The sequence below is a fragment of the Xiphias gladius genome, chromosome 22 (assembly GCF_016859285.1).
Source record: "Xiphias gladius isolate SHS-SW01 ecotype Sanya breed wild chromosome 22, ASM1685928v1, whole genome shotgun sequence".
Lineage (NCBI taxonomy): Eukaryota > Metazoa > Chordata > Actinopteri > Istiophoriformes > Xiphiidae > Xiphias > Xiphias gladius.
The window spans coordinates 1070258-1097236 of record NC_053421.1 but is presented as its reverse complement, the minus strand read 5'-3'; the positions used below and the strand labels follow the sequence as shown (position 1 = coordinate 1097236).

The window sequence follows — 26979 nt, the reverse complement described above, 5'->3', positions numbered from 1 at the left end:
ACCTTCATAATAAACAGGAGCCAGAGTTTTCTTGGCTGGGTGGGACAACCAGAGAGCGACAGTGGGAAGCGATGACTATAGTGGTGAGCTGGTGAGGATTGTCCCTACTCGCTTTAGGAAGACAGGTTTTCGGATTATGCTGGTGTTACTTGGAGAGCTGCAGAGATTTGGTGGTGTTTTCAGCCTATCACAAAGAAATACAAGCAGGTGCAGACTTGTAAACGCCAAATTAGCATTAGTGACCATCCCCCTATGAAGTATCTTCTGACAAGGGCTCCAGCCTGACCCGGAAAACAGATAAGGTGAGAAATTGGCCAACTCCCCTCATCCTTTCTAAGGTCAGGGCCTTTGTATGCGTGTGGTCATATAACAGGTGATTTGTGATGAAATTTCACAGTATGTAGTGCCACTAGAACACCGGGCTGGCAAAAATGTGCCCTTTGACAGCAGATGTTGATGGACATGAATGTGTTGCATCCTATGCCAGCCAGGCTCTCACACGGAAACACACAGATATAATGGTCTCAGCAGTTGAACTGAGGACCCCAGCAGACACAATGTCTCTCAGGAGGCTATGCAGGAAGAACACATGCACCAACGTAAACTCAGAAGCCATGTAGGTCCTGAATATCCAGCCCCATCATAGACCACCTGAAGCGCTGGCACAGGAAAGACTGTTTGCAATCAACACCAGGATGGCAGGACAGGCAAGAGGAGATAACCCACTGGAGAAACTAGCAGTGGAGGTGAGCTGGGACAAAAAGATGGTTAGGGTGACAGTTGCTAGGAGCTGGGTGACTGATTGGTCCCTGAGTGACCACTCTGATGACAGAGTGAAGGAAGAATCTCTTCCGGCTCCTAAGGGGCCTCCTCATGCTGGAACTGGCAAGACATGGTATCACAGTTGATGTTCTTGGAACACGAGCAGTATGAAGGGGTGAAACTGAACTGGTTGAAGGAAAGAGCTCACCTAGCCTAGCAGGTATTCAGGTGTTCGGCGGTGCAGATGTATTCAAGGTTCTTGTGTTCAGTCCACACCACAAACAGCTGCTCTGCCCCTCCTAACAGTGTCTCCCTTCCTCCAAAGCTAGCTTGATGGATAACAGTTTTTAGTAGCCAGTGTCCTAATTTCTATCTGCTATCAGCTTGTGGGATGAGAAAGAGATGACGTTTCTGGTCCTGAGCAGAGCTCTGGCAGAGGGATCGACCTCTACCATGAACTGGCAACTGAGGTCAGGGGTGGTGAGGTTGAGAGCAGAGTCAAATTGATGCTTTACCTCCTGGAAAACCTGGTCAGCCCACTTCGACCACTTAAACCTGGAGGAGGTGAGGGAACTGAGGGGGGCTGCTATGGTGCTGTAGCCATGAATGATAAGTTGGTAGAAGTTGGTGGGGCCCCAAAAACACTGCAGCTGATGTAGGAAGAAGAAGTGGGCCAGTTGATGACAGCCTTAACATTTGCGGGGTCCATTTATGCTGCTGGCAGAAACCATGGACCCCAGGAAGTACATTGTAGGGACATGGGACTTACATATCTCTGCTTTGATGAAGAGTTCTGAGCAAATCATTTACTAAGCCCTGGAAAACTGCAGGGGCATTGATAAGTCCAAAGGGCATGACTAGGTACTCATAGTGGCCACTAACAGCAATAAAGGCAGTTTTCATTCATCCCCCTCCTTGATTTGGACAAGATGGTAATTCATTTCTCAAATCAAGTTTGGTTAAAATGGTAGCCCCACCAAGTTCAAAGGCAAAACGGATGAGTTGGATGGGGTACCTCTTTTTAATGGTGATGTTATTTCAGGACTTTAAAGTTGATGCAGAGTGTAAGTGATTTTTCCTTCTTGATTAAGAGAAACACTGCCCTGGTCAGACAGGAGGATCGGGAGATGATGCCAGCTGCCACAGACTCGTTGATATATTTTTCCATAACCTTGGTTTCAGGGGCAACAGAGAGTACAGACATTCCTTGGGAGGAGGTTGTGCTAGGAGATGGATGTCACATTTGTAGGGCCTGCATGGGGGCAAAAAGGTGGCCCAGGCCTTGTTGAACACCTCCTGGGAATTTAGGTACTCTGGAGGGACACTCGAGAGGTCAGGAAACTAAGAAGACTTTCAATTGCCGTATCAGGGTAAATAAGCAGACTTGAGACACATTAGCTTCAACTCAGAATAGCCACTGTGCCCCAGTCATGTTATGCCAACATTCCGGGGGAGCCAGGGATTACCCAGGATGAGTTGGAATTGAGGTCAGTCAATAACATGAAAATTAATAGTTTTGTGGCTACTGTTGGAGAAAAAGATGCCCGATCAGGGACAGAGTGTATATCTGGACCTCTCTTCCCACACTTAACTTCAGTGAAGGTGATGAGTTATTGGAGTCTCAAAAAGTTCACAAAAACTCACCGGAGATGATCAGAGTTCAATGCAATAGAGTTTATTCTTTCACAAGAGATAAACCTGAGTTAGCTCCGGAAACCAACTGAAGAAAGCATAGCTATACATCATTTTTGATACCCCAAATCGCTCCTCCTTGCTGGTGGGTTCTCCACCTTCTTTTCTAAAAAATGAACTTCATCAGGAAATAATGGTGTCAGTCTCTTTGGAAAATCCCCAACTCTCCCGGCCTGCCTGGGTAAGTCTGGGTACCTCCTGACACCACTATCTCCAAGGTGTCTTAGGCCGCATTTTTTAAAAACTTTAATATTTCCAAACTGTGTATTATAGGAATCATTTTCTTAACTCAGATTAATCACAATACTTCTATTACTCATTGCAAACCCAATCATTGTGTCTGATTATTATTAAAATCAAATTTTAAAAGTTAAAATCAATGTCCAATACATTCTGGTCTATATTGTAACACACAGAGTGTATTCTTAATATACCTTGGCACACAGAGCATATATTCTTAAATTCTTAATATACCTTGGCACACAGAGTATATTCATTGGGATTTTACTACTACATTACCTGACAAGGTCTTTGCAGATGAGCTGTATGTCGTGTGACAAAGTAGAGGAGATGTCTGTCCAGGTTCATTGACTCTGCTGCCCATAAAGTTGGCATCAGCACCAAAGTGGATTAACTTGGTTGGACAGTATGAACTGGGCTGGCTGCAGAGGACAGGAAGGTGAATTGAAGTTGTAGGTTCAGTGCACTAGCACCCTACTGATGAGCCCTTGCTTTTACGAAACAGGAGGCGAGAGTGAAGGAATTTTTCATTCTTTAGGTCTCTAGTTAGTATTAGGCCTATAAGACTCATAAGTATGCTAGCTGTGAAAAAACTAAGAGAGTCAAACTATCCCAGTCCCCAATGGCAGTTATCATAGCAACCAAGCCTGCACTGATTCCATGGACTGGGAATCCAGTCTGGGGGGGGGGGTCTATTCATACACAGGAGCCTTTCAGCTCAGAGAGAGACTTTCTTCCCCTGAAATTTCTTGAACAACATCATTTAGGTGAATGTAATGCATTGTTTAAGAGTTGGTACACAGTACAATATTCACACATGTAAGGATAGGAGTTGAGCCCCATGAAGAATATCCTTAAATACACCCTGCAAAGAGGACAGCTCTGTATTTCTCATCACTCTTCTTCCCGATGCATTGAGTATCAATAAACACTTCTTCTTAACCTTCTTCTAGCGATTACCAAGATTTCCATCACAATTTGGCGTTACAAACAGGACCCCAATGGATCTACCACTCTTTTTCCCAATGGAACAAGACTCGTAGGTGCCAATTCAAACTTTTGACTGCCATGTCTGTGTTTGACAGGATCATAAAAACAACTCTGTGAATTTTATGAAGTATTGCTGTGAAAATCTTGATTAATCAAAATCGATGTTTGAAGTGAGCAAAAAAAAAAAAGAAAAAAAAGAGAGGTCAAGTGAGCTGAAGTGTGGTTGAATTCACTGCAGATTTAATCTTATGCATATTATGTATAACTTAAGTGAATTGAGTTAAAGGTTGTGCAGATGAGTCAGGCCCAGAAAAAAAAAAGAAAACAAAAACAGACAGATGAGCTTCTGGCTCACATTCGTAGGAGTGCAGGGAGAGCAGCTACTGTCTGCAGAAAGGCAGAGACGCAGCCCCGTCTATTTCCTCCTCTAACCAGGTCTCATGATAAAGCGAGAGGGTAATAACATCTTTGCTTTTCGAACTTTTCTACAAAATTTAAACCACACATTGCTGCAGCCCATAAAAAGGCTGTTGCTGATTAGCAGTCCATGGATTGGAGAACAACAATAAATAATCAGAATCTGAATCAGAAAAACTTTGATGATCCCTGCAGGGAAATAGCTTTGTTACACACACTCAGTTACGAAAGGGGAAGTAAAAAGTAAAAGTAAAAACTACTACAAAAACTACTATAAAATAGTAATAATATTAAATACAGTGTTAGTGAGTAGAACAATGTGCAAATGCAAATGTGCAAAAATTAAAAAGTATTTTGCAAGGTAGAATCGCAGTATGGAGATACAGATGGGTAACAAGTTCAAGGAAAAACCTGAAAAATTAGTTGAGAAACAAGATGACAATACCCCCATCTATAGGGCACAAGGGGTCACTGAATGGTTTGATTAGAATGAAAATGATGTGAATCATATGTTATGACCTTCGCCAAATCTCGACCCAATTGAACACCTATCGGAGATTTTGGACGTGTTAGACAGTGCTCTCTGCCACCATCATCAAAACACCATATGAGGAAATATCTTTTGGAAGAATGGTGCTCCATCCCTCCAGTAGAGTTCCAGTGAGTTGTAGAATCAATCTTAATGCGCACTGAAGCTGTTCTGGGGGCATGTGTTGGCCTAACACCTTACAAAGACACTTTATGTTGACGGGACAGTTGAACATGTGTTACTAGCACTCTTTTAAATACTTACTTCAAGGTCTCCTACAGTATTGGAGCTTTAGTGTTGTCCCTCACTTGTAAGTTGCTTTTGTCTGCCAAATGACTAAATGTAAATGTAAACTTTTATGACAGAGTATTTTAAAACACTAACAGAGATAGTTGTATTTGCAGGTGTCAAGCAGACTCCCAAAATCACATTAGGAACCTGTTCATTAATTTCAAGTGGCGGGTGTTGTACTAATCAGATCTCCGAGGAGGGGTTGTGTCTCTCTGTCTCCTAAGGGAAATGACCATTCCAGATGCTGCTGCAGCCATAAAGGATGTGCAGGGGACAATGCAAGGAGATCTAGGAGACCAACAATACGAACACATATGCTCTCATTTTCTCAACCCTGACATAGGTACAGAAGTTGCACCACACATGGTGTAGTTGGACACACTATCTGTAGTGTGTCCAACTACATAAACTAAATGAAAAGCTGAAAATCTGAAGAAGTGGATATTAATGTGATGAGAAAACATGAAAAGAACAATTTAGAGAAGACTGAAAAGAGTGATGGACATGTCCTCTCAGATTTCTGAAGTGAAACCCATTGTTTTTGAATGTCCCACTGTTAAATGTTAAATAGATGACTTTTTTGTTGCCTTTCCATAGTACTATGTTAATGGTAAATGGTGGTGGACTATACTGTCCCCAGAGTCTGTTGAAGTAGTACAACTTTCACAAAAGGCAATGAGAGTTCAGTACATCCATGACAGCCCACAGACTAAAACTCCAGAACTATGACTTTTTACTAAACAAAAATTAAGCAATATCCCTGATTGTAAATTGTGGGATGTTAGCTGTCCAAGAATCAGAGTAGGATAAATAATTGTTGGATTAGTGACTATGTTGATGACACTTCCCATTCCACATTGAACTCTTTTCATCTACAGATAAACTAGCAACTAAAACTAGAAGTGTTCAACAATCTAATGTAGCCAGATCAAATGAAGTCATCAACCTAATTACTGTCTACAGGAACAAAATATAAACAATTGCTGGATATGCCAGAATATGCCACAATCAATGTGTTACCTAATGTTCAATCCAGTTCCATTTCCTAAAGTTGATTATCGACTATTTAATCTGAATTATTTCGCTTCTAGAATTGAAGAAGGAGCTGACGATTGTTACACTCCAACCTACCAAAGAGAATCAGTTAAGTCCTGGCAATATGTAGGGAGAACTAAATACATGAAAAATCAATTAATGAGAAATACCTTCCAACAGGACTAAATTTCATAACCCTTTTACATGATATTTTTATACAAATGTATGTGACATTAAGATTTGAGTGTCTGAGTGATTGTTCCAATCCTCCGGAAGACAGAAGCCCGGGCAACGTCCACTTCTTGTCATAGGAAGCTGAAAGAGGCTGTACTCAGATGCTCTGGCTGCCTTCCTTGCCCTGAGTTGGCAGGGAATCCTTCTTCCAGGTACAATGTCAATCCCTTGTCACATCACCGACCTGCCCTGACACCCCACCCTCACTCAGCAACCTCGACTAACAGTGGGGAGGCAGATCATGTACCGTCCTTGCTAGCTCCCCCCACTGGCCTCAACTGCCATTAACCCTATCACCAGGAATTTTCCCCATACAGACCATTATTAGGCACAGAGCTTCAGGTCCACACGGCATATATAGAGGTGTAAACAATAACAACTTAGATCCATCGCTGTTTGCCCTTGTCTCTTCCCTCTGCTCGCAAACAATTTTGGCCTCTTAAATATAAGATCTCTTGGTAATAAGTCCTTTATCATTAATGATTTTATTGTTTCTAATGATCTGGACTTCTTAATGATTACTGAGACATGGCTCTCCCTAGGGGACACAGTTCCCCTGACTGAGGCTAGGCCCCCTGATTTACCATATTTTCATATTCCCGGGTCCTCTGGAAGAAGTGGTGGTCTAGCTGTCTTTTATAGGTTAAGTTTTAAGTGCCATCCTATTACTTTTGGTAGTTTTATTTCCGTGGAAGTTTCTGTCCTACTCTGCACCCTAATTTATAAGCCCCCTAAATAAGTCAGTTTTATTTCTGAGTTTTCTGAGCTTTTATCCATTGGCATACCTAAAATTGACAGGGTGTTTATTCTTGGTGATTTTAATTTTCATATATGTTGTCCTTCCCATTCCCAAACCACTAATTTTTTTTAGACCTTATAGACTCTTTTCCCTTATTCAATCTGTTAAAGGTGCCACACATTCTAAAGGTCACACCTTAGATCTGGTACTCTCATTTGGTTTCTCTCCTGAGTACATTGATCTGGTGGATACACTTGTAACTGACCATAAAGCCATTTTTTTTTAAAGTTCTACTACAGCTCTCTACTCCTATTCCCTACCCTACAACACGTTTTCGCATCCTCAACACTGGTTCTGTAGCAAAATTTGGTGATGCTTTTAATTCATCATCCTTTGATTCCATAATCTGTCCTCTCAATCTAGATGCACTGTTAAATTCTTTTAACAATCAGTGCATATCCATCCTTGACCCAATTGCACCATTTAAATCTAGACAAAAAAAATTCAAATAACCTCCCTAGGCTGAATGATCACACTAAAGCCCTTAAAAGACTAAGAAAGTATGAACGGCAATGGAAGGTTAACAAGTCTGAAATAACACACACTATCCTTAAATATCAAAAGTTAATTTATCAGAAAGCAGTCAAAGATCTGAGATTGGCTTACTTTTCTGGATTGATATCTAGAAATCTACAATCCTAAAGTTCTTTTTAAAGTAATTAATTCGGTTATTAGTGGTCTCCCCACTTCTTTTCCTGAATTTCCTAATTTTGTTGATAAGGTGGACAATATCAGCTCCTTAATCCATCCTGATCTTGCATTCTTTCCATTCCCCATGTTAATTCTGCTTCTTTTACCCAGTTTCAACCCCTTAAAATTACATTGTTAGAGAGTACAGTCACTCACAAGAACTCCTCCTCCTGCATCCTAGACATCATCCCCATCATTTTCCACTATAAATCCTGTTATTTTACAATTTTGTAACAATTCTCTGACCTCTGGCTACTTTCCAGACAGTTTTAAGCATGCCATCATTCACCCTTTGCTAAAGAAACCTAATTAACTAACAACTGACCAATCTCCAAACTTTCCTTTTTATCTAAGTTTCTGGAGAAAGTAATATCATCTCAACTAATATCTTTTATGAACAATAATAGTGTTTTTTTAACAGTTTCCATAAACTAAAAAAGACCACACCTCAACAGAATGCTGAATAAAGATTTATCACAATGTGAACGAAAAGATAAGATCAATGAAGAAAATGCAAGGACAACATCTTGACTGGGAGTCATCATAGTCTTCATGAATTACATTAGCATTAGTTTTTTTCTGCAAAAGGCTTACAAAACATTATAAATACTAATAAAAAATGCAATGTATCTGCTGCCATCCATCCAGAAATGCTCTCTGGGTTGTAGACAAGAGGCAAGACATGGCCCGTATTACAAATTAATATAGGGAGATTTTATTACAAAACACCAGCAATTACAGGTGGACTGATGTTTTTTAATGAAATTTCGGATTTTAAAACTATTGATTCATTGGTATTAAGGGCCCCAAAGCATGCCAAGAAAACATTCACTACACCACCACCACGAGTCTGGACTATTGACACAAGGCAGGTTGGGTCCATGGATTCATGCTGTTGACACCAAATTCTGAGCCTACCATCTGCATAACTCAGCAACTGTTAAGTTTTGGTGAGTATGTGCCCACTTTAGCCTCTTATTTCTGTTTTTGGCTGACAGGAGTAGAACCTGACATAGTCTTCTGCTGTTGTAGCCCATCTGCCTCAAAATGTGTTGTGCATTCTGAGATGCTTTTCTGCTCACCACAGTTGTAAAGAGTGGTTATCTGAGTTACGGTAGCTTTTCTGTCAGATCCGCCCAGTCTGGCCAGTCTCCTCTGATTTCTCTCATCAACAAGGTATTATCGTCCACAGAACTGCCGCTGACTGGATGTTTTTTGTTTTTGACACCATTCTGAATAAACTCTAGAGACTGTTTTGTGTGACAATCCCAGGAGATCAGCATTTTCAGAAATACTCAAACCAGCTTATCTGGCACCAACTATAATGCCAGGTCAAAGTTACTGATATCACATTTTTTTCCCCATTTTGATTTTTGATGTATCTGCATGATTTTATGCATTGCACTTCTGCCACATGACTGGCTGATTGGATAATTGCATGAATAAAAAGATCTACAGGTGCTCCTAATAAAGTGCCTTGTGAGTGTATATTAAAAAGCTCTCGGTGTCATGTTTGACCTGAACTAAAACTCTGCCATGTTTGGTCTACTTGAAGAAAACATTCCATCTAAATAAAAAGAACTGTTCCAACTAATAATCTGTATTGTATGTGTAAAAACAGTGGAAAACCAGGGGCTGCTTGACTTTTAACGGGGGTAGATCAACATGGTAATCTATGCAGCAGGGATAACTTGCTCCGGAGCAGGTTAATGTCAGAAGACCAGAATGAGGATCAGAATCAGGATTTTAAAAAAAACTTTAATGATCCCTGAAGGGAAATTTGCTTTGTTACAATTACAATAGGAAGTAATAAGTAAAAACTGCTATAAAATAGTGATAGTAATAAATACACAGAAAGTGTATAGCAAAATGTACAAATACTAATGTGCAAAAAGTAATTTGCAAAATAGAATCTCCAGGCCTTTTTAACACTAGCATACAGCAGGTCCAGGGTCCTCCCTCCTCTGGTAGTGCTTCCACAAACTGAGTGAAAGTGGGGAGATTTTTGTCCAGCTGAAGTCCCCAGAGATCATGAAGAAAGCAGTGTCACACGAAGTTGCAACGACCAAGATGGCGTGTGAGAACTCCCAGGAAATATAGTATGGACGAAGCACCATGGCTAACAGTTCAATGCTTAGGCTGCAGAAGTGTTCCTTTTCCTTTCTGCCCAAACTGTCTGAAAGTCATTGATGGTAGTTATGGGATGGGAGTATCTTAGCAATGTCTCTGCGAAACACATAACACCATACTCATGGAAGTCCCTCCAATTCCTCCCAAGGGCCACTAGCTCCACCATCTTATTAGTGAACTTGCTCATGAACAGAGAAGGGAGATACGGCTTATATCGCCTTCTCGTCAGTCTATGTTTTCTGGACCCAGCCCTCTTTCCCTCATTGGTTTGTTCCTCCTCTGCATCCTCTGTGTGTCCTCCTGCTGATTTTTAAGGGGGTGTCTGTTGTTCTGTTGTCGCCATGCTGGCCGGCTTCAGTGCAATTAGCCGGTCCCGGGTGTAAACAATGCGACTGTGGAGTTGCTGCACACATTAGCGTAACAGAATGATAGCATGATAAAAAGTGGCTGAAGAAGTAATTTCACTGCGAAAAAACAGACCAGAACTCTCTCCTGTTTAAATTTAGATTAAATTTAAATTAAATTTATACAAGTATGACAAAAGAAGAAGCTAAAAAGTTGGAAAAATAAGAAATGGAACATGAGCAACAGCAACAGGTTGCAAGCACGTCAGTGCACATTTACAAAAAAAGATGAAAAACTCCCAAAGCCCAACAGCTGATCAATAAGACCACTGGAAAAACAGATTCATCATTCCTACAGGATCCTGACATAGACAAAAGCATTTACAATAAAGTAAACAAATAATAAAGAGCAATTGATATTTTTATAGATTAATCAAATCATTTTTCTGTTTGAGGCTTTTCAAGTGCCCCTCTGGTGTTAAAACAGAGCTTTTTAACAAATGCAGTGAGAGTATATCACACTAAATAACTACATAGTGAAATCAGGTAATCCAAAGAGAGCCAAACTAAGTTGAACTCACTTCGTGATGCAGGCCCCAGATGTTCCAAGGTTATCAAACAGACGGTGATTGACAGTGACATGGTCATTAAACTTGTGCTTTCAGACCTCAATAAACGGAGAACAATGGATTAAGGTCAGCGCCTTTTCTGGCATGTGCTGGACCTTTCATCTGAAGGACCCACATACTTATAGACTGACCATGATGGACACTGACATCTTTGGCACTTTATTATTATCTACTTTATCTAAGTTTATATTCATGTATTATACATGTGTGGTTCTCCTTCATAAATATCAAACTTAGAATTAAATTCAATAAAGACTTATTTTTAAAAAGTAAGAGGTGAAATTGCATGAGTCTTCCCACTAAATTGAGAGGTTTTTGATTGTTCTCATATTGTTTCACTATAACTTTATGATAAAATCATGTAAAATCTGAAAATGTTTGGGACATCAGTGTCGCAGATCTTTTTACTGTTTCATGGTCAATGAATAAACTGTCTACGGAGTACCCAAAGCATCTAGTAAAGTGGCATAGTTTACCTTTAAGAATAAACAAGTAAACAGGGTTAACCAGGATCTTTTTCCTCTAAACTGTTTTAATATTTAAAACTGTAACCTGTGTGGCATGTGATTTAATCACCTCTTTCTATATTGTTGATGTATGAAGTCATCATTTAACACATCAGTCAACTCACAAATGTTGAAGTCTGGTTGATGATCTTGCATTTTTATTTCCACATGCTATTAATGTAGCCCTCCTCCATTTTTCCCCTGCACGGACTCAAGAAGTGATAGCATGAAAAACAGTGCGGTGACATCCTAGCAGATTTCACCAGGGCATAGTGAGGAGATGATAAGGCCAAATGAGAAGAACCTTGAATTAATTATAAATATACTATACCATATATCTTCAGCCTCTCACATCTCCAACCTCTCAAAAATCACCAGTTACAGGTGGCTTCCTGGATTCTTTAACCAGAGAGAATAAACGATGTAATTGACAACTGAAAAGAGTCAAAGAGTGGCTTTCATCCACCTCTAATATCACAATTATATATTTAGTGTAAAGTGTTAGTATAGAGTTTGGAGCATTCTGTTGGAACAAATATAATGTATTCCATGTTAATATAAGTCATACTGATCACAAACAGCTTCATGAAATGGGCACCCCTGTGGCTCAAGGGTTAAGATGCCGATCATGAATTGCAATAATCCTGGTTCGAATCTGGCCATTGACCTTTGCTACATCTCTCTTTACCTTGCTCATTGTCATCTCTCCTCTATCTAATAATGGCAGAAAATGCCCAAAAATAATAATGAAAAAAAAAAATTTGGACTTATCACAGTCAAGCATTTCAACTGAGAAATGTCGAAGAGCAGTTTGTCACAAGCCATAAACAACAAACTGACTATGGAGAAGGCATTAATTTCAGTCCTTAGCAACGATTTCCATTTCCTTCTCTTCATTTAGTTAAGTGAACTGACAAAGTAGAAGTTGTGTCTGTGTTGACATAAACCACTTTAATGTATATTTAAAATTATGTTACACTTGGCTAGGTGAGAAATGACAAGTAGCATAACAAATATTACATTTCATAGAGCATTAAAGGAACATATTTTTGTCCTACATGTTTCCTTCTCTCCAAATTATGGCCACTGATTTTCAACGTAGGTTTTTTAATCTCCAAGGCAGCCATTGTTCTTCATTTATTTTGACATGATATTTGAATAATCCTGCAGTCACTGACTTGCTTTATTCAGCTCATAACAATATGCCTGCTATTATTTTAGGAAGTTATGTTATTGTTCGTACTGTGGAGTAGAAGAGACAAATCTATCTGCACTTATACTGTACCAGCACTGCCATGCAATATTTGAGGGTGGAGGGTTGGGGTAAAATAATATATCTTACTTGAAGTTAATAGGCAAAAACATTCAGAAACACTGGTATGGCCCTTTAAATTTATTTTGTCCATGACTACAAGTAATGTTATGAGCAAGAAATAAGCACTGAAATATATCTCAACCATAAAAATATAAAGGCACAATTGTGAAGAAAAAAAAAAGACAATAACAACCTGTATTATTGTTCCTTACGGTGATTTACTGTATATTAACTCAACAGCTCTGGTGGATCTCACAACTCTCATACTCTCATTTTCATCTGTACAGGCAAGTCAAGTTAGACCACAGAACCATCATGGTGTATTCTATCAGAGGCTGACAGTGGTCACTATCATAGACCTGGCTGCTTGAATTAAGGTTAGCCAAGTTAGGCATGAAGCAGCCACCTAAGGTGAACTTGTTAAGCTACAGTATTAGGGGGAATGCAGTGTTACAAGGACTTTCCTGTAGTAAAAAGTGGACCTGAATTCTGCTGAATTATCAGGCATCAGAACGGTGGTTGGCCCTCTCTTTAGCTCTTCTTCTGGCTCTCTCCAGTTCAGCCATCATGGGTAGTGGACCCTCATACATGTTGGTCTTGATTGCTCTCAGCTTCTCCTGGTAGTCCTTTGGCAAGCCATTCTGCTCTGCTCCCATCACAATCACCTGCAGTGGTTGATGAAGTTGAATATATTGACTGTCCTTGAGCTAAAGTCCTTGATTCTCTCATAATAACCAATAAAAGACAAATCCCCAAATTTAATCTCAGCTCACTGTTGACAACTGATGTTTTAAACCTCAGTTGTCAACTGTGTTGAGTTTCAATACACCAAGAGTGAGCGGAGAGGTGGGGTTTGAATTAGAGTGATACTAGGCCTTTCACTGGGTCTTCTGTTATACAAAGGAAAGCAAAGTATTATGTGAAAAAGTGTGGTCGATCAGATTTAAGAATGAATACCAATCACCGGTATGTAAACACTGACACTGTGATATATAGGTGCTTGGCTGTTCTCCCCATTTTACTCTTTATCTATCAGCGAGGAAACTTAGTTACAAACTTTCAGTGCCATTTAGGAGGACTCACAATGGTAAGATAGGCAGGTCCTTCAACCTCAAAAGCCAAGCCATGGGGTCAAAGGAACTGCCTGCATAGCTCAGAGACCAGATTGTGTCGAGACACAGACCTGGGGAAGCCTACAAAAAATATCTGCTGCATTGAAGGTTCTCAAGAACACAGTGGCTTCCATAATTCTGCAATAGAAGAGGTGTAGAACAATCAGGGCTCTTCCTAGAGCAGGCTGCTGAGCAGAGAGAGGTGACCAAGAACCAGTTGGTCACTCTGTCTGAGCTCCAGAGACCCTGTGTGGAGATGGGAAATATTTCCAGAAGGACAACCATCAATCCACCGATCCGGCAGAGTGGCCAGACAGAAGCCTCTCCTCAGTGAAAGAAACACGAAAGCCCGATTGGAGTTTGTAAAAAAGCACCTGAATGACTCTCAGACTGTGGGAAACAAGATTCTTTGGTCTGATGAAACTAAGATTGACCTGTATGTCCTCAATTCTAAGCATCATGTCTGGAGGAAACCAGGCACTGCTCATCATCTGCCCAATACCCACGGTGCAGCATGGTGGTGGCATCATCATGCTTTGGGGGAAGTTTTTCAGACTCAGGGACAGGGAGACTGGTCTGGGTTGAGAGAAAGCTGAATGGAGCAAAGTACACAAACATCCTTAATGAAAACCTGGTCCAGAGCAATCAGGACCTCAGCCTGGGCTGAAGGTTCATCTACCAACAGGACTATGACCCTGAGCGCACAGCCAAGACAGCCAAGAAGCTTAGGGACAACTCTTTGAATGTCTGTGAGTGGCCCAGCCAGAGCCCTGCCTTGAGCACAATCGAACTTCTCTGGAGAGACCTGAAAATGGCTGTCCATCAATGGTCTATATCCAACCTGACAGAGCTTGAGAGGATCTGCAGAGATTAATGGCAGAAAATCCCCAAATCCAGGTGTGCAAAGCTTGTTACATCATACCCAAGAAGACTTAAGGCTGTAATTGCTGCCAAAGGTGCTGCTTCAACTAAGTACTGATTAAAGGGTCTGAATACTTATGTCGATATGATATTTCAGTTTGTCATTTTCAATCAATTTGCAAAAATGTCTAAAATTCTGTTCGCTTTGTCATTTTGGTGTATTGAGTTTAGATTGATGAGGGAAAAAATAATTTAAACCATTTTATGATAAGGCTGCAACGTAACAAAATGTGAAAAAAGTAAAGGGCTCTGAATACTTTCTGAATGCACTGTACATATATACAATATGTCTTTAACCAACAGTCTTCTGTCAATGTCGACAGGGATCTGTCTACATCACGTTCCTAATTCCCATTAGCTGACTTAGCCAGTAGTGTAACCGTAGAAAGTGCAGTTTATGGAGCACTGGATTGGGGTGGTGAGCAAGATGAATATACTGTAGTCTTTCCACCTCTGCACTGTACTGGACACTGTATTGTTCTGTATGTTAGAGCCATGTGAGCTTAGAGTATGTTGGGATCCAAAGATCACAGTGAATTTGAGAACACCTAGCAGCTCACACAGAAACGAGTCCCAGCATAAAAGAGCGATCAATGCAGTGGTCTTTTGCATATACACCACACAAGACAAAGCTGTGACCACAAAGCTATGGTGTCCCTCTCTGCATTCTGCTTTTCTCTCAGGCATGTTTGGAGCTCTAATATGTGCAAAAGAACAATCTAGCATTCTAACTCACAAGCTGTCAGATCTGTAAAATGTAGCATTGCAGTAGGGGTGTGTCCTGACTGTTCTGACCCGTTAATCACATAGTCAGGTGATTTGGGGTGTGAGCAGACTGATCCCTATTCCAGATGCTTCACAGAGAGCAATGGAGTGAATAGGTGATGATGCCCCTGACCTGATTCATGATCGTATTCTTTTGTCCTCCTAATTCAAAACAACAACATTAAACAACCATGTTTGACATCACACAGAGTGAGTGAGGATCATTAAAAGATCATATACAATTTCATCCATGGTTGACTGGTTATAATTCTAAATTGCTCGAAATTCAATGACAATCTCACAGTTTGCATTGTCACAGATTCACAATATAACACTGATACTGAGTCAACCAAGAGCTACATCCTTATCCTATTCTTTAGCCCAGAGTGGAAATATACTGGATCTGTTCTTGTTCACTGCAACTGTGCATTTTAAACAGTCACTAAGTACCTTGTATAGGTTTTGTTATGGTCATTAGTTATAAATGTTTCACTTTGGTTCCCTTGAACCAGGTGCAAGTTTAAATGTTGTGGCTTAATTGTATATATATACAGTATGCACTTATATAATATTATATATATATATATATATATATATATATATATATATATATATATGTACATATAGATGGGTGAAAAATTAAAGGAAACCCAACATAAAGTGTTTTAGTAAGGTGTTGGGCCACTATGAGCCGCCAGAACAGCGTCAGTGCACCTTCTTGGCATTAATTCTACATGTCTCTGGATCTCCACTGGAGGGATGGAAAACCATTCTTCCAAAAGATATTCCCTCATTTGGTGTTTGGATGATGGTAATATAGAGTGCTTTTTAACAAGTTGGTCCAAAAATAGTAAGGTGTGAAATTGGGTTGAGATCTGGTGACTGCAAAGGCCAAAGCATATGATTAACATCATTTTCATACTCAAACCTTTCAGTGACCCCTGTTTCCCTATGGATGGATGGAGGCAGTGTCATCCTGTTTCTCCACTAATTCTTCAGGTTTTTACTTTAATTTGTTACCCATCTGTACAGTAAATGTTGGTCCAAAATGACCATAGAGTTTGATCAACACCTCTCTAAAACAGTTTCAACAAAAACTGAACATAATAACCTTCATGAAAGAGGATTTACTGAAGGGCTGTTGTATTAGACTGTATTAGTTTAAGCTGCCTGGACCTAATAAACTGGCAATTGACTGAATGTTTTTCTTTTTCAACAAATTTCATGAAAAGACCAAAACCAACAATGAACGTCTCCTACTAACAAGTATTGTGTGTATATCAAAAGCTGATTCCTCTGTGCCATAGAGCTGCATTGTTGTCCAAAAACTATTAAAAACACATCAGTGAGTCACAATGTTGCACTGGTTGACATGTTAATTCATCACCCTGAACACACACCCTGTAGTTTATTTTTGACTCAGTTCCACACTCACTGTCCTGCTGCCCCAAATAAAGGAGATATTTCACAAAAGAGAACAACAAAAAAAAAAGATTAGAGAGAAGGCCAAAAAAATGAAAGTGAATTACTGAATCAGAGGTGAAAAAGAACCCCCCCCCCTTCTATTAATCATCTCACAACCATAGACCCCCTAGGATGGATACCACTGGACAAAACTACCTAAGTGTATCTATGGTAGGTAAACTATCTTCCCCTTGAGCAGCTACAACAACAAAAAGCTGCTTACACACTGATGCATCAATGATGAAAATCTAATAATGTCACAAATAATATAATATTAGTCAGAGGGGGCATTTTGCTGCACAGCCACAACTTTTACTTTTGATACTTTAAAGTGCCAATCTCAAAGATGTTCATTTTAAGTAAATGTTTGTTAAGTCACTATCTAATGTAGAATAAGGTAACACAACAATGATTGAGCCTATGGTCTACTGATGGAAATATTGCAATATTTATATATTTGCTGCATTATAAACTGGGTGTCTGCGGCAATATTCCTGGAAAAACTGCTATATTAAGTTACAGGTAATGCAAACCGAACATTTCCTACTGCTGCAGCTTCACATTAAAAGCATTTAACTGACAAAACACAAGTTGACTTTTACTATGAAGTAGTCACAGGAAATGCAATTTATTAATCAAAAATGCATCAACAAATCAAGACAACTGTCATTTTGGGCATTTTGGGACAGCGGATATGTTAGAAAATTGCAAGGACTAACGGAGCTAGAAGGAGCAGCCACAGTGAGCTGTTAGATGAAGAGCTGCAGGCGACAGGCTTCACACCTCCAACTTCTCAGCCAGGTAACCAACTCCTTTCACGGTGCCCTGCTGCAGCATAAAATTACAACACGGTTGCTCACTGAATGATGAAAGAAGGCCAATTATTGCCTGACTTCTTTATTAAAACTACAATAGCTTGTTTTGCTTCCCCCAGAATTCTGTCACCTGCAGTAATAAACTGCATTTGCTGTTACCACCACTATCCAAAGATGTTGCCAAATCAACCAGGACTGAACTCTTCACGATTGCCATTTTAGGTATATTTTGATGATAGTTCTGTTTTTACTTAAGTAGCTTTTGTAATGTTGGACTTTCACTTTATTATTTTTACATTGCCGTATTGGTAGTTTTACTTAAGTAAAGGATCGGTGTACTTCTTCCAAGTGATGGGATGTTTGAAGTCGAGGCTCTGAGGAATGCACAGAGTATGAAGGGGTGTGCCAGATGAAGCCCCGCTTCAAGGCTTGTATTGTTTTGTAGAAAATGCAATGTGACCTATGACAAACGAGGCCTCACATTGCATGGGACACGTCACCGGTTTACTTTGAGTGTTAGTTTCTGGGTAATAGCAACCTAAATACAAGACACTTCGTGGGTTGTTGAAGGTGATAGTTTCATTTGTGCCAGAGTTGTCAGTGTAGCAGAGTTTGTACTAAAGCTAAGTATTTATTTTATTATGATTATTATGATTATGATGATTATTATTTTTGCTGCTGTTGTTGTTGTTGTTGTTATCATTATTACCACCAACATCCTCAGTGCCATGTGAGAGGGTGTTTTCCATGGCTGGGGAGGTCATTTATAGAAAGAGCCAGGCACAGAAAGTTATGTTTTTAAATAAAAATCAATAAAAAATTTCCCCTCCTTTCTCTCACCCACTTACACTGCATTGCTAGGTGTAGTCCCTCCAAGCACTGAATCCCAACACAAATGTCATCCTGTCATTCATCTTTATCAATAACCCTTTATAAATATGTTTAATGATTTATGAGTCAACAACATAATGAGTGGTAGTGTTAGTAGAAGAAATAGCAGGGTCTATGTTGTTCTTTATACTAAAAGGCTAATGAATAATTTGACTACTACATATTAACTTCAGCAGTAGATGTCACTAGGGAGTACTGTTGAATGAAGTTTCGAGTAATGAACATTTTGGTTAATCAATGGGCTCGAAAGCTTCACTGCTTCAAGAAGCTTTATTTGGCCATCAATACTTCTTCCACCACTAAAAATTCAGTGGCATGAAAAAGTTTGGGCACCCCCGCTCAAAAGTTAGTGTGAATAGTTAAGTGATAAGGTGAAACATTCTTTTCAACAATTTAAACAAGATTAATGATTTATTTTTGTACTGTACAATTTCAGAGTAAAAAAAAAAGGAAAAGAGCACCATACAACTTTGGGAACCAGGAGAGATTTGAGCTCTCAGATAACTTTTTAATTAGCTTTTTAGGGTTATGGGTAGTTCACAGTCACCATTAGGAAAGGCCTTTATAAATACTCTGACTCCTCAAACCTTGTCCCAACAATCAGCAGCCATGTGCTCCTTTAAGCAGCTGCGTAGCACTCTGAAAAGTAAAATAACTGATGCCCACAAAGCAGGAGAAGGCTATAAGAGTATAGCAAAGGGTTTTCAGCTGTTTTCTGAGTTTGTAATGTAATTAAGAAATGGCAGTTAACAGGAAGGCTGGAGGTCAAGTTGAGGTCTGGAAGACCAAGAAAACTTTCAGAAAGAACTGCTCGTAGGATTTCTAGAAAAGCAAATCAAAACTGCCACAGACCTTCAGGAAGATTTAGCAGACTCTGGAGTGGTGGTACACTGTTCTACTGTGCAGCAACACCTGCACAATTATGACCTTCATGGAAGAGTCTTCTGAAGAAAACCTTTTCTGTGTCCTCACCACAAAATTCAGCATCAGAAGTTTCCAAAGGAACATCTCAGCAAGCCTGATGCATTTTGTAAATAAGTCTTGTTGACTGATGAAGTTAAAATAGAACTTTTTGGCCGAAATGAGCAAAGGTATGTTTGGAGAAAAAAGGGTGCAGTATTTCATTAAAGAAACCCCTCCAACTGTTAAGCAGATTGATCATGCTTTGGACTTGTGTTGCAGCCAGTGACACAGGGAAATTCAAATTTCAAATTCTGAGAGCAAACATCACACCGTCTATATTTAAAAGCATTGAAAAGATGCGCCAGCTGAAGATTTTGCTTTGGCCCTAACAGTCCCCCTACCTAAACAGTATTGAAAATCTGTGGATAGACCTCAAAAGAGCAGTGTGTGCAAGATGGCCCCAAAAATCTCACAGAACTAAAAGCCTTTTGCAAAGAAGAATCGGCGACAATCCCCCAAGCAAAAACTGAAACACTCTTAGCTGGATACAAAAAGCATTTACAAGCTGTGATACTTGCCAAAGGGAGTGTTACTAAGCACTGACCATGCAGGGTTCCCAACCTTTTTTTGTTATTTTGAAACTGTAAACTATGGAAATAAAAAAGTACTCTTGCTTAAAAAATTAAAGAAATGTGTCATCTTTAACTTTATGCTTTTGGAAATCATGTCATCTTTACTTGCTTAACTTTTCACAGTGAAAGGAAATTTTGACCAGGGGTGCCCAAAATGTTTCATGCCACTGTAGTCCCAGCTGTGTTTTACTGTTTCAAGAAATGACTGCGCCTTTTTAGAAACTATAAATTTGTGAACCAATTTTAAAGATTTACATCAGTAGGAACTAGTGGGCTTCAAGAGTGGCACTGACAGGATGTGGAAGTCAGAAAGTACTGAGAGACAGACTAATATGTTGATGGTTTGGGTCTTTTTATGGGATTTATTGACAATAAAAAAATTTTGAATGATATCAGTCTTATCCTTTAAACTTCTGGAAAAGATGACTATCTCTGGATTAAAGAATTTGCTTGGCATTTGGAACTGCCTGGAAGGAATCACTCTTCCAGCATTACATTTAAGTGCTCTGAGCCCACAAGAATGGATGCAGTGAAAGCCGTCTTACCTGTAGGTACTGTGGCGATGGTGGGGCATACACACAGCTGTTCATTATGTAGGTACGACAGTTGAGCTCCTGGCCTTTTGACTTCACTGATAACTCCAAAGGACTATACGCACCTAACGTCACATTCTCTTGACTGAGTGTGTGCACACATGCACGCAAATAAAAACACACATAATAGATGTCAGTTTCACAGGAAAACATTCGAGGAAATCAAGGACAGGCCATTAAAGAATTTGATAAATGAAAACTTCACCAGTCTAGAGACTCCAGATCAGACATATTCATCCTCCACACCACACCCCACACCTCGTCCCCTGGGCTGTGTTCTATGGTGGCCACACCTCCATGCCACCGGTCACTGGCAAGGCCTTTATGGTTCCCAAACACCAATTTATAGTCCTGAAAAAGAGAAAAAGAAAGAATTTATGTATGTACAGGTCAGAACAGATTGTTGATATCCCAAATATCAGATCTTACCTTGATCCTGGCCACACAGTGTACAGTTGCAGATGGGTTCTTGAGCTGTAGCCGCTCCTTCAGTAGGTTGCTGCCATATGCAAAGTACAGGAAGGTGTGGTTATTCTCCATGTTGTCACCAGTTTCTGGCAGGAGGAAGATGAGACCAAGGAGGGTTGAGAAAGAACAGTCAGAGTAAGGCAATGATGGGAAACAGAGGTGGAAAGCTGAGTTGAGCCACAGCTGAGTGTTTGGAGGAGCAAAGGGCTGAGGTGAGAGAGCATTAGTTGCAGAGTGACAGAAATGAAGTACTGGCCTTCCAGCACTGACACACCATTCTCATGCTAATCCCCTGCACCACCACTGAGCCCTATTCACACTCACAATACATAGTTTGCCTCATGTGTTGAGCCAACAGCACTGAACCATACACATAGAGACACAGACACATTTTACTCAGGTTATGGCCTCTAACAGGCTCTAGTGCAAAATACACAATTACACATTTCTGAAAAGGTAATCCTGATTGGATGTCACTCTTAGACTCAGAGGTGGGCACAAATCTAAAAACATAGATATAGGAAATAAATTCATACTTTTCCTATCGTGGCAAAGATTTAAAAAAAAGCCAAGTAGGTAACTCAGGTTTTCAGTTTAGCTGTCTAAAAAAATATCAGGTTAAACTTTGAGAGTAATACTAGTGTAATCCCCATAAATTTGACAGGTCAAGCAGTTAAATTTATGGCAGGTTTAATACTGAAGTTTTTTAAATGTCCACAAAATAGAAAATAAAATAGAAAGGAAGGAAAAAAAGGGAAGGACGATTGGGGACCAGAGGACATTGGTGTTGCAAGCTAGCCTGAATTTAGAGCAAAAAGGGATATCTTTACTACTTAAAAGTTGATGCCGGCATGATGCAACAGAGTTAAGATGTTACCGTATGTGCTGTTTATCAGAAGAGTAAAACAAACAGAGTTTGGTATTAATTCTGTCAATTTTTCTTGTTTCTTTTTTTATGGCTGAACTCTGCAAGAGAACAACTGTGGCTGATTTTCAGTGGGCGAGAGGATATCTCACTACCACAACTGGCATGAGTCAAGGACCCACTAAGGTAGCTGGACGTGCTGGATATTGCACCTGGATTTCTTCCTTTGGATTACAGATAAGCTTAAAGAAGAAAAGGGGTACCTATATGATTTAACTGACCTAACTGAATTGAGAGAAAAGCTATGCAACTGGAAAAAATAGAGATTCAACTAAACTGAACTGAACTTTATTCAAATGGGATAAAAAATCAAAGCAAATATAACTGAAGAGGAAATACAAGGACAAAACTAATGTGCACTAATATTTACCGATTTAAAATTCATTTTCCTTAAAGAGAGTTAAGAGTCGTGAACTTTCAGGCATTTTTTAAAATGTTTTCTTCTTTGTAAATAAATTTGTGTTAAATATGTATTTACACGAGCCACACGAGATATTGATACATTACCAAACAGAGAGGCAGTCCAGGCCTCTCATGTTGTTAGAGGCCTACACTGCCAGGAGACTTCCCATGATGCATCAAGCTCGTCTATATTGTTATTTGTTTTATTATTTTTCTTGTTATTACTTCTATTACTATTCCTATTATCATCTTCTTCTTATTGATATTAGTTTTATTATTAGTCTTATTAGTATTATACATCTTTATGTGGAACCTGCATTGTGCTATGTTCTCTTTCTTCCCCTATATGAAAAGAGCCCTGAGACAGCTTCTGTTATGATTTAATTAAAATTTACTTGACTTGACTTACCAAACATCAAAGAAGCCCTTTCAGCACTGACAGGTTCAAAACGGTTCTCTGTCTTGGATTTAAATTCAGGAGACTATCAGGTTGAAACTTCAGGAAGAGGATAAGTGTAAGACAGCATTTGTAACCCCTATGGGGTTCTGAGAATGTAATCGTATGCCCCAGGAAGTGACCAATGCTGCCAGCACGTTTCAGCGTGTGATGGAAAAATGTACAGGAAGCCTGAACCTCAGAGAGATTCTAGTGTTTCTAAGAAGTCTAATAGTTTTCTTCAGCATGCTAGAAGAGTATTGAGAATGCTCTTCATGTTGCCATAGGGCACACGGGGGTAGATTGCACCACAGATTTGGTACACACCTGTTTCTATTGGCCACACATATGTTGACAGATATTAATAAAAAGTCCAGACATGTAAGAGGTGTATTTGACAAAAGGCCAGGGCTGAACAAGGGGCTCCACAAGTAAATATCCAGACAAGCAGACAACGGAAATTGGTTTGTATAGATTATTTATCTTTGGAACCCACTGGGAGTGGAACCAAATATGTACTTGTTATTACCAACAAGTATGCTGTGCGGTCCCAAAACCTGACCTGAGAGGAATAACAGTCACAAAGGCCTTGTGCAATAATTTCTTCATCCATTTGGGATTTCCTGAGTCACCAGGGCTGGGATTTTGAATCCTCACAGATCAGAGAGTTGTGTAGTGTGCTTGAAAGAAAAAGAACCCGGACAACGGCATACCATCCACTAGGGCTGTGCGATATGACGATATATATCATGTGACGATAGATATTATTTTGTTTTTTTCGTTGTGTTGCAAATAACACTCTTTATGGCAATATTTTTCATCATTTGGATGATGCCTTGCGTTCTACCACATGGCACAGATGCAGGCAGGAAATTTGCATAAAAGCAACATAAACTAACATGGAGGAGAGTGAACACATAACGGGGTAATTCCAAACCTGAGCTGGACTCTGACAAATCAAGACAAAACAAGGACCTCATACCTAAAAGAGGTGCTAGTTCTTCTGTTAAAGAGTATTAAATGTTTAGTTTAATAGTTTTAGGCCTATATTTATTTTGTTTGCAACTATAGTTGAAAAGTGTTTTATACTTTACCTTTTTATAGTTTACACATTAATATTTTCTATTTTGTTACATGCCCAATTGAAAATTTGCACAAAGACTCTAAATAAAAGGAGAAACATAAGTATGAATCATTAAATATGGTAAATATGGTCGATCTCTGCAAGAGAACAACTGTGGCTGAGTTTCAGTGAATGGGAGGATATCCGACTACCACTACTTCGTTCCCGGCAGGAGACAAGGACCCCCTCAGAGAGTAGGATGAGACTAGGTCAAAACTTAGTATATGGCTGGACCATGTATAGTCAATGTGCGAAATTGAGGGTGTAGTTTAAAAATGTTGTTGAACCACTGTAAGCAACTACTTTCAATGGAAAGTTGGCAAAGCCTGCTGAAAGGTTGCTAAATGTCACTCAATGATGTAATACTCTAATTAGCATATTCATAACGTAATTGCGTCGTAATTTTTAAAACTAGGCTGATATTGCCTAGTGTCAGACAGTTCCAGCCAAATAGCCATTAAAGCTGTTCTCATTTACATGTTTTTCTGTTTCTGTTGTAGCCATTAAGACTACATGTTGACCAGCAGTTACTTCTAAGCCATTTCCAAGCAGCTGCTCTGCAGTGCTGAAAATCCCGATTTTATAACTGTGGCTTTGTCTGACAAAATCACCATACACACAAGCTAAAGACAATGGCTATGCTGTGGGTTTGGCTATGTACTTGTAAAATGATCACTCTGAGAGAAAGTTAGAAGCTCATTCATGTCTGTGTCATGTGCTGTGCGGTCAATTGAATTAGGCTGTGGAGGGAAAGCCTGACCTTATGCTCGCTGGCTAATACTGGTGACTCTTTTCTATGGAAAGTAGCTAACATTTGTCCAAAAAATCGCTAGATTTGTTACTAGGTGCTCTTGTGAAGAAAGAAAAAAAAGGTTGGGCAATTTATTTCCTCAAAGAGACTTAAGATTCGATTCATGTGAACTTTGATGTATTATTAAAATGTTTTCTTCTTTGTAAATAAATTTGTGTTATTTGTTTACACACAAGCCATAGTTTGGCTTGCTTGTTATCCTTCTTATAGAACCTAGAACATAGATCTTGGTGCATTACAATTTTATTGTCTTCTAGTCCAATACTTAATAACTAGTGGTTACACCCCATCTCAGCAGGGCAGAAAATAAGAAGATCTCAGTAATAACTTGTTAACAGTATGGTAACACCGGATAATGGGTTCATAATATTACCATAATATTTTGGAGGATTTTTATTTTCCAGCCTGGGTTCATGTTTATTGTACCGAAACTACCTGAGTTTCTGAGGTTCCCGGTAAGAAATCCCAGCATTTAAAGTTTAAATTTGACTATTATTTTATGTAATAGTGAAGATTTTACACTGCTATTACCACAGTCTTACTGTGAAAATAATACCCGAATATAAGCTGATTATTGTGAGCAGGTTGCTATCCGATTTGTACATCTTTTTACCCAATATTTATGCCTTAAACCCTGATCTAACAAGGATCACTGTTATTACAAGAGTATTACCAGACTATTACCTCTGTAAACACCATGGTATTACCTAGTTGCTGCCAAAATATTACCGCCATCATTAAACTACTGATGTGTGATGTAAAGTGTTACCAAATCTTATTAGAGAATTAGGAAAATCATATAGCTACATGACAGACATGGCTGTTGTGTGAGCTATGAGTAATTTTTTAGGGCGCTTCTTTTGCTTTTTCGTATTAGTATACAAAGTACAACAAACAGCTAGCTATGTCATGGCTTTATTTTATTCCCATCACAATAAACTACGAAGACAGCACCAACAAGCACCAACATGAATTACCCTGTTTACAAAAAATGGCCAGGATAAATCAAATAAAAAATCATGTTCAAACATGACACATAAAGGCATTTTCTCGACTATGGAAAATTTTCCAGTGAGGACGGTCTTAAGTGATCGCTGATGCTTTGTCTTGCAGTAAGCATGTTTTTGCTGCACAATGGTCAACTTTGACTCGGGTAAAAACGCCTGAAATCATAGTTTTCTATTTCAGCCTGCTAACAAACCAGCTCTCAGGATACACCACTGACATTTTTTCCTGCTGTTGTCACATGTCAGCTTCCCAAGAAAGCAGCAATTTTATAGCGTTCGCTCTGCAGATCAGCACATTCCAACTACTATACCTTGACAACTTCTTGTGCGTGTGGTGCGTGCTACAGGCGTCAACTGATGCTGCCAGTGTGTGTTGTATTTTATACTGTACCACCTCATGCAGAAAACCAAATTTGCTGTGTGTAAACCCAGAACTCTCAGGTAGCTTTAGCATATCAGGAGCTTTAAATTTTTCTCTCTTCTGTTTGTCAGTGAGCAGTTGGCTTTAATGGCTTACCGACAAATACCTCATGTTTTAATATTTGTATCTGTGTTTGTTGGCTCAGTTACTTGGGAATTATGGAATTTTCTGAATTTATTGTGACTGATCAAACAATCTCATACTTTATAACATACAGAATATCAGTTTGCTCATCTTATCAAATGTAGTGATTTATTGATACTGTGTTGATGTTTAAAATTTTGTTACTCCAGCAAACTAGCTGTTCTCCCCATCTAGTGACAAAGTCTGCTCATATAAGGGGTTGATAACAAACTGTTTATCCTGTTCAGGGTCAAAGGATTAATAATAACATCACCGGGAGCATGAGCAGTCCTTCTAATTATACAGGGAAGTCAGCTCAATTCAACTATTGATACCACAATCAAACATTAACACACCAACTGGTTTTCATACACAAATTAAATTGACACATTAATTATACATCATCTTACACACCATCGAAGGACAGTCATTATCATCCAACACAAGTGAGTGTTGCAACTGTTAAACTGTGTTGAACTGTTAAAGTCCAACACCCACAATCTACATCCTCCATAATGATCATAAGGTTAAATCAACAACTCCCTGAAACAGTTTCAATAAAAT

The 26979-nt window shown here is 39.4% G+C and overlaps 1 protein-coding gene across 1 annotated transcript; it reads right to left on the bottom strand.

Moving 5' to 3' along the window:
* Positions 1-7572: 7572 nt before the first annotated feature.
* ggctb (gamma-glutamylcyclotransferase b) lies at positions 7573-21239 on the bottom strand. Its single transcript, XM_040117335.1, has 5 exons — positions 21129-21239; positions 20905-21050; positions 20652-20784; positions 13128-13268; positions 7573-7599 (listed from the first exon to the last, which is right to left on the bottom strand). The coding sequence occupies exons 1-5, from the start codon at positions 21237-21239 to the stop codon at positions 7573-7575; spliced, it is 558 nt and encodes a 185-aa protein (XP_039973269.1).
* Between the last annotated feature and the right edge of the window lie 5740 nt (positions 21240-26979).

Coding starts and splice junctions, on each gene's coding strand:
- ggctb (XM_040117335.1), bottom strand. CDS start 21,239: ATGGAGAATAACCACACCTTCCTGTACTTTGCATATGGCAGCAACCTA. Junction 20,785..20,904: donor GATCTGGAGTCTCTAGACTG/GTGAAGTTTTCA, acceptor GCACACACTCAG/TCAAGAGAATGTGACGTTAG. Junction 7,600..13,127: donor GAAGAAGAGCTAAAGAGAGG/GCCAACCACCGT, acceptor ATATCAATCCAG/AAAAGTAAGCCAATCTCAGA.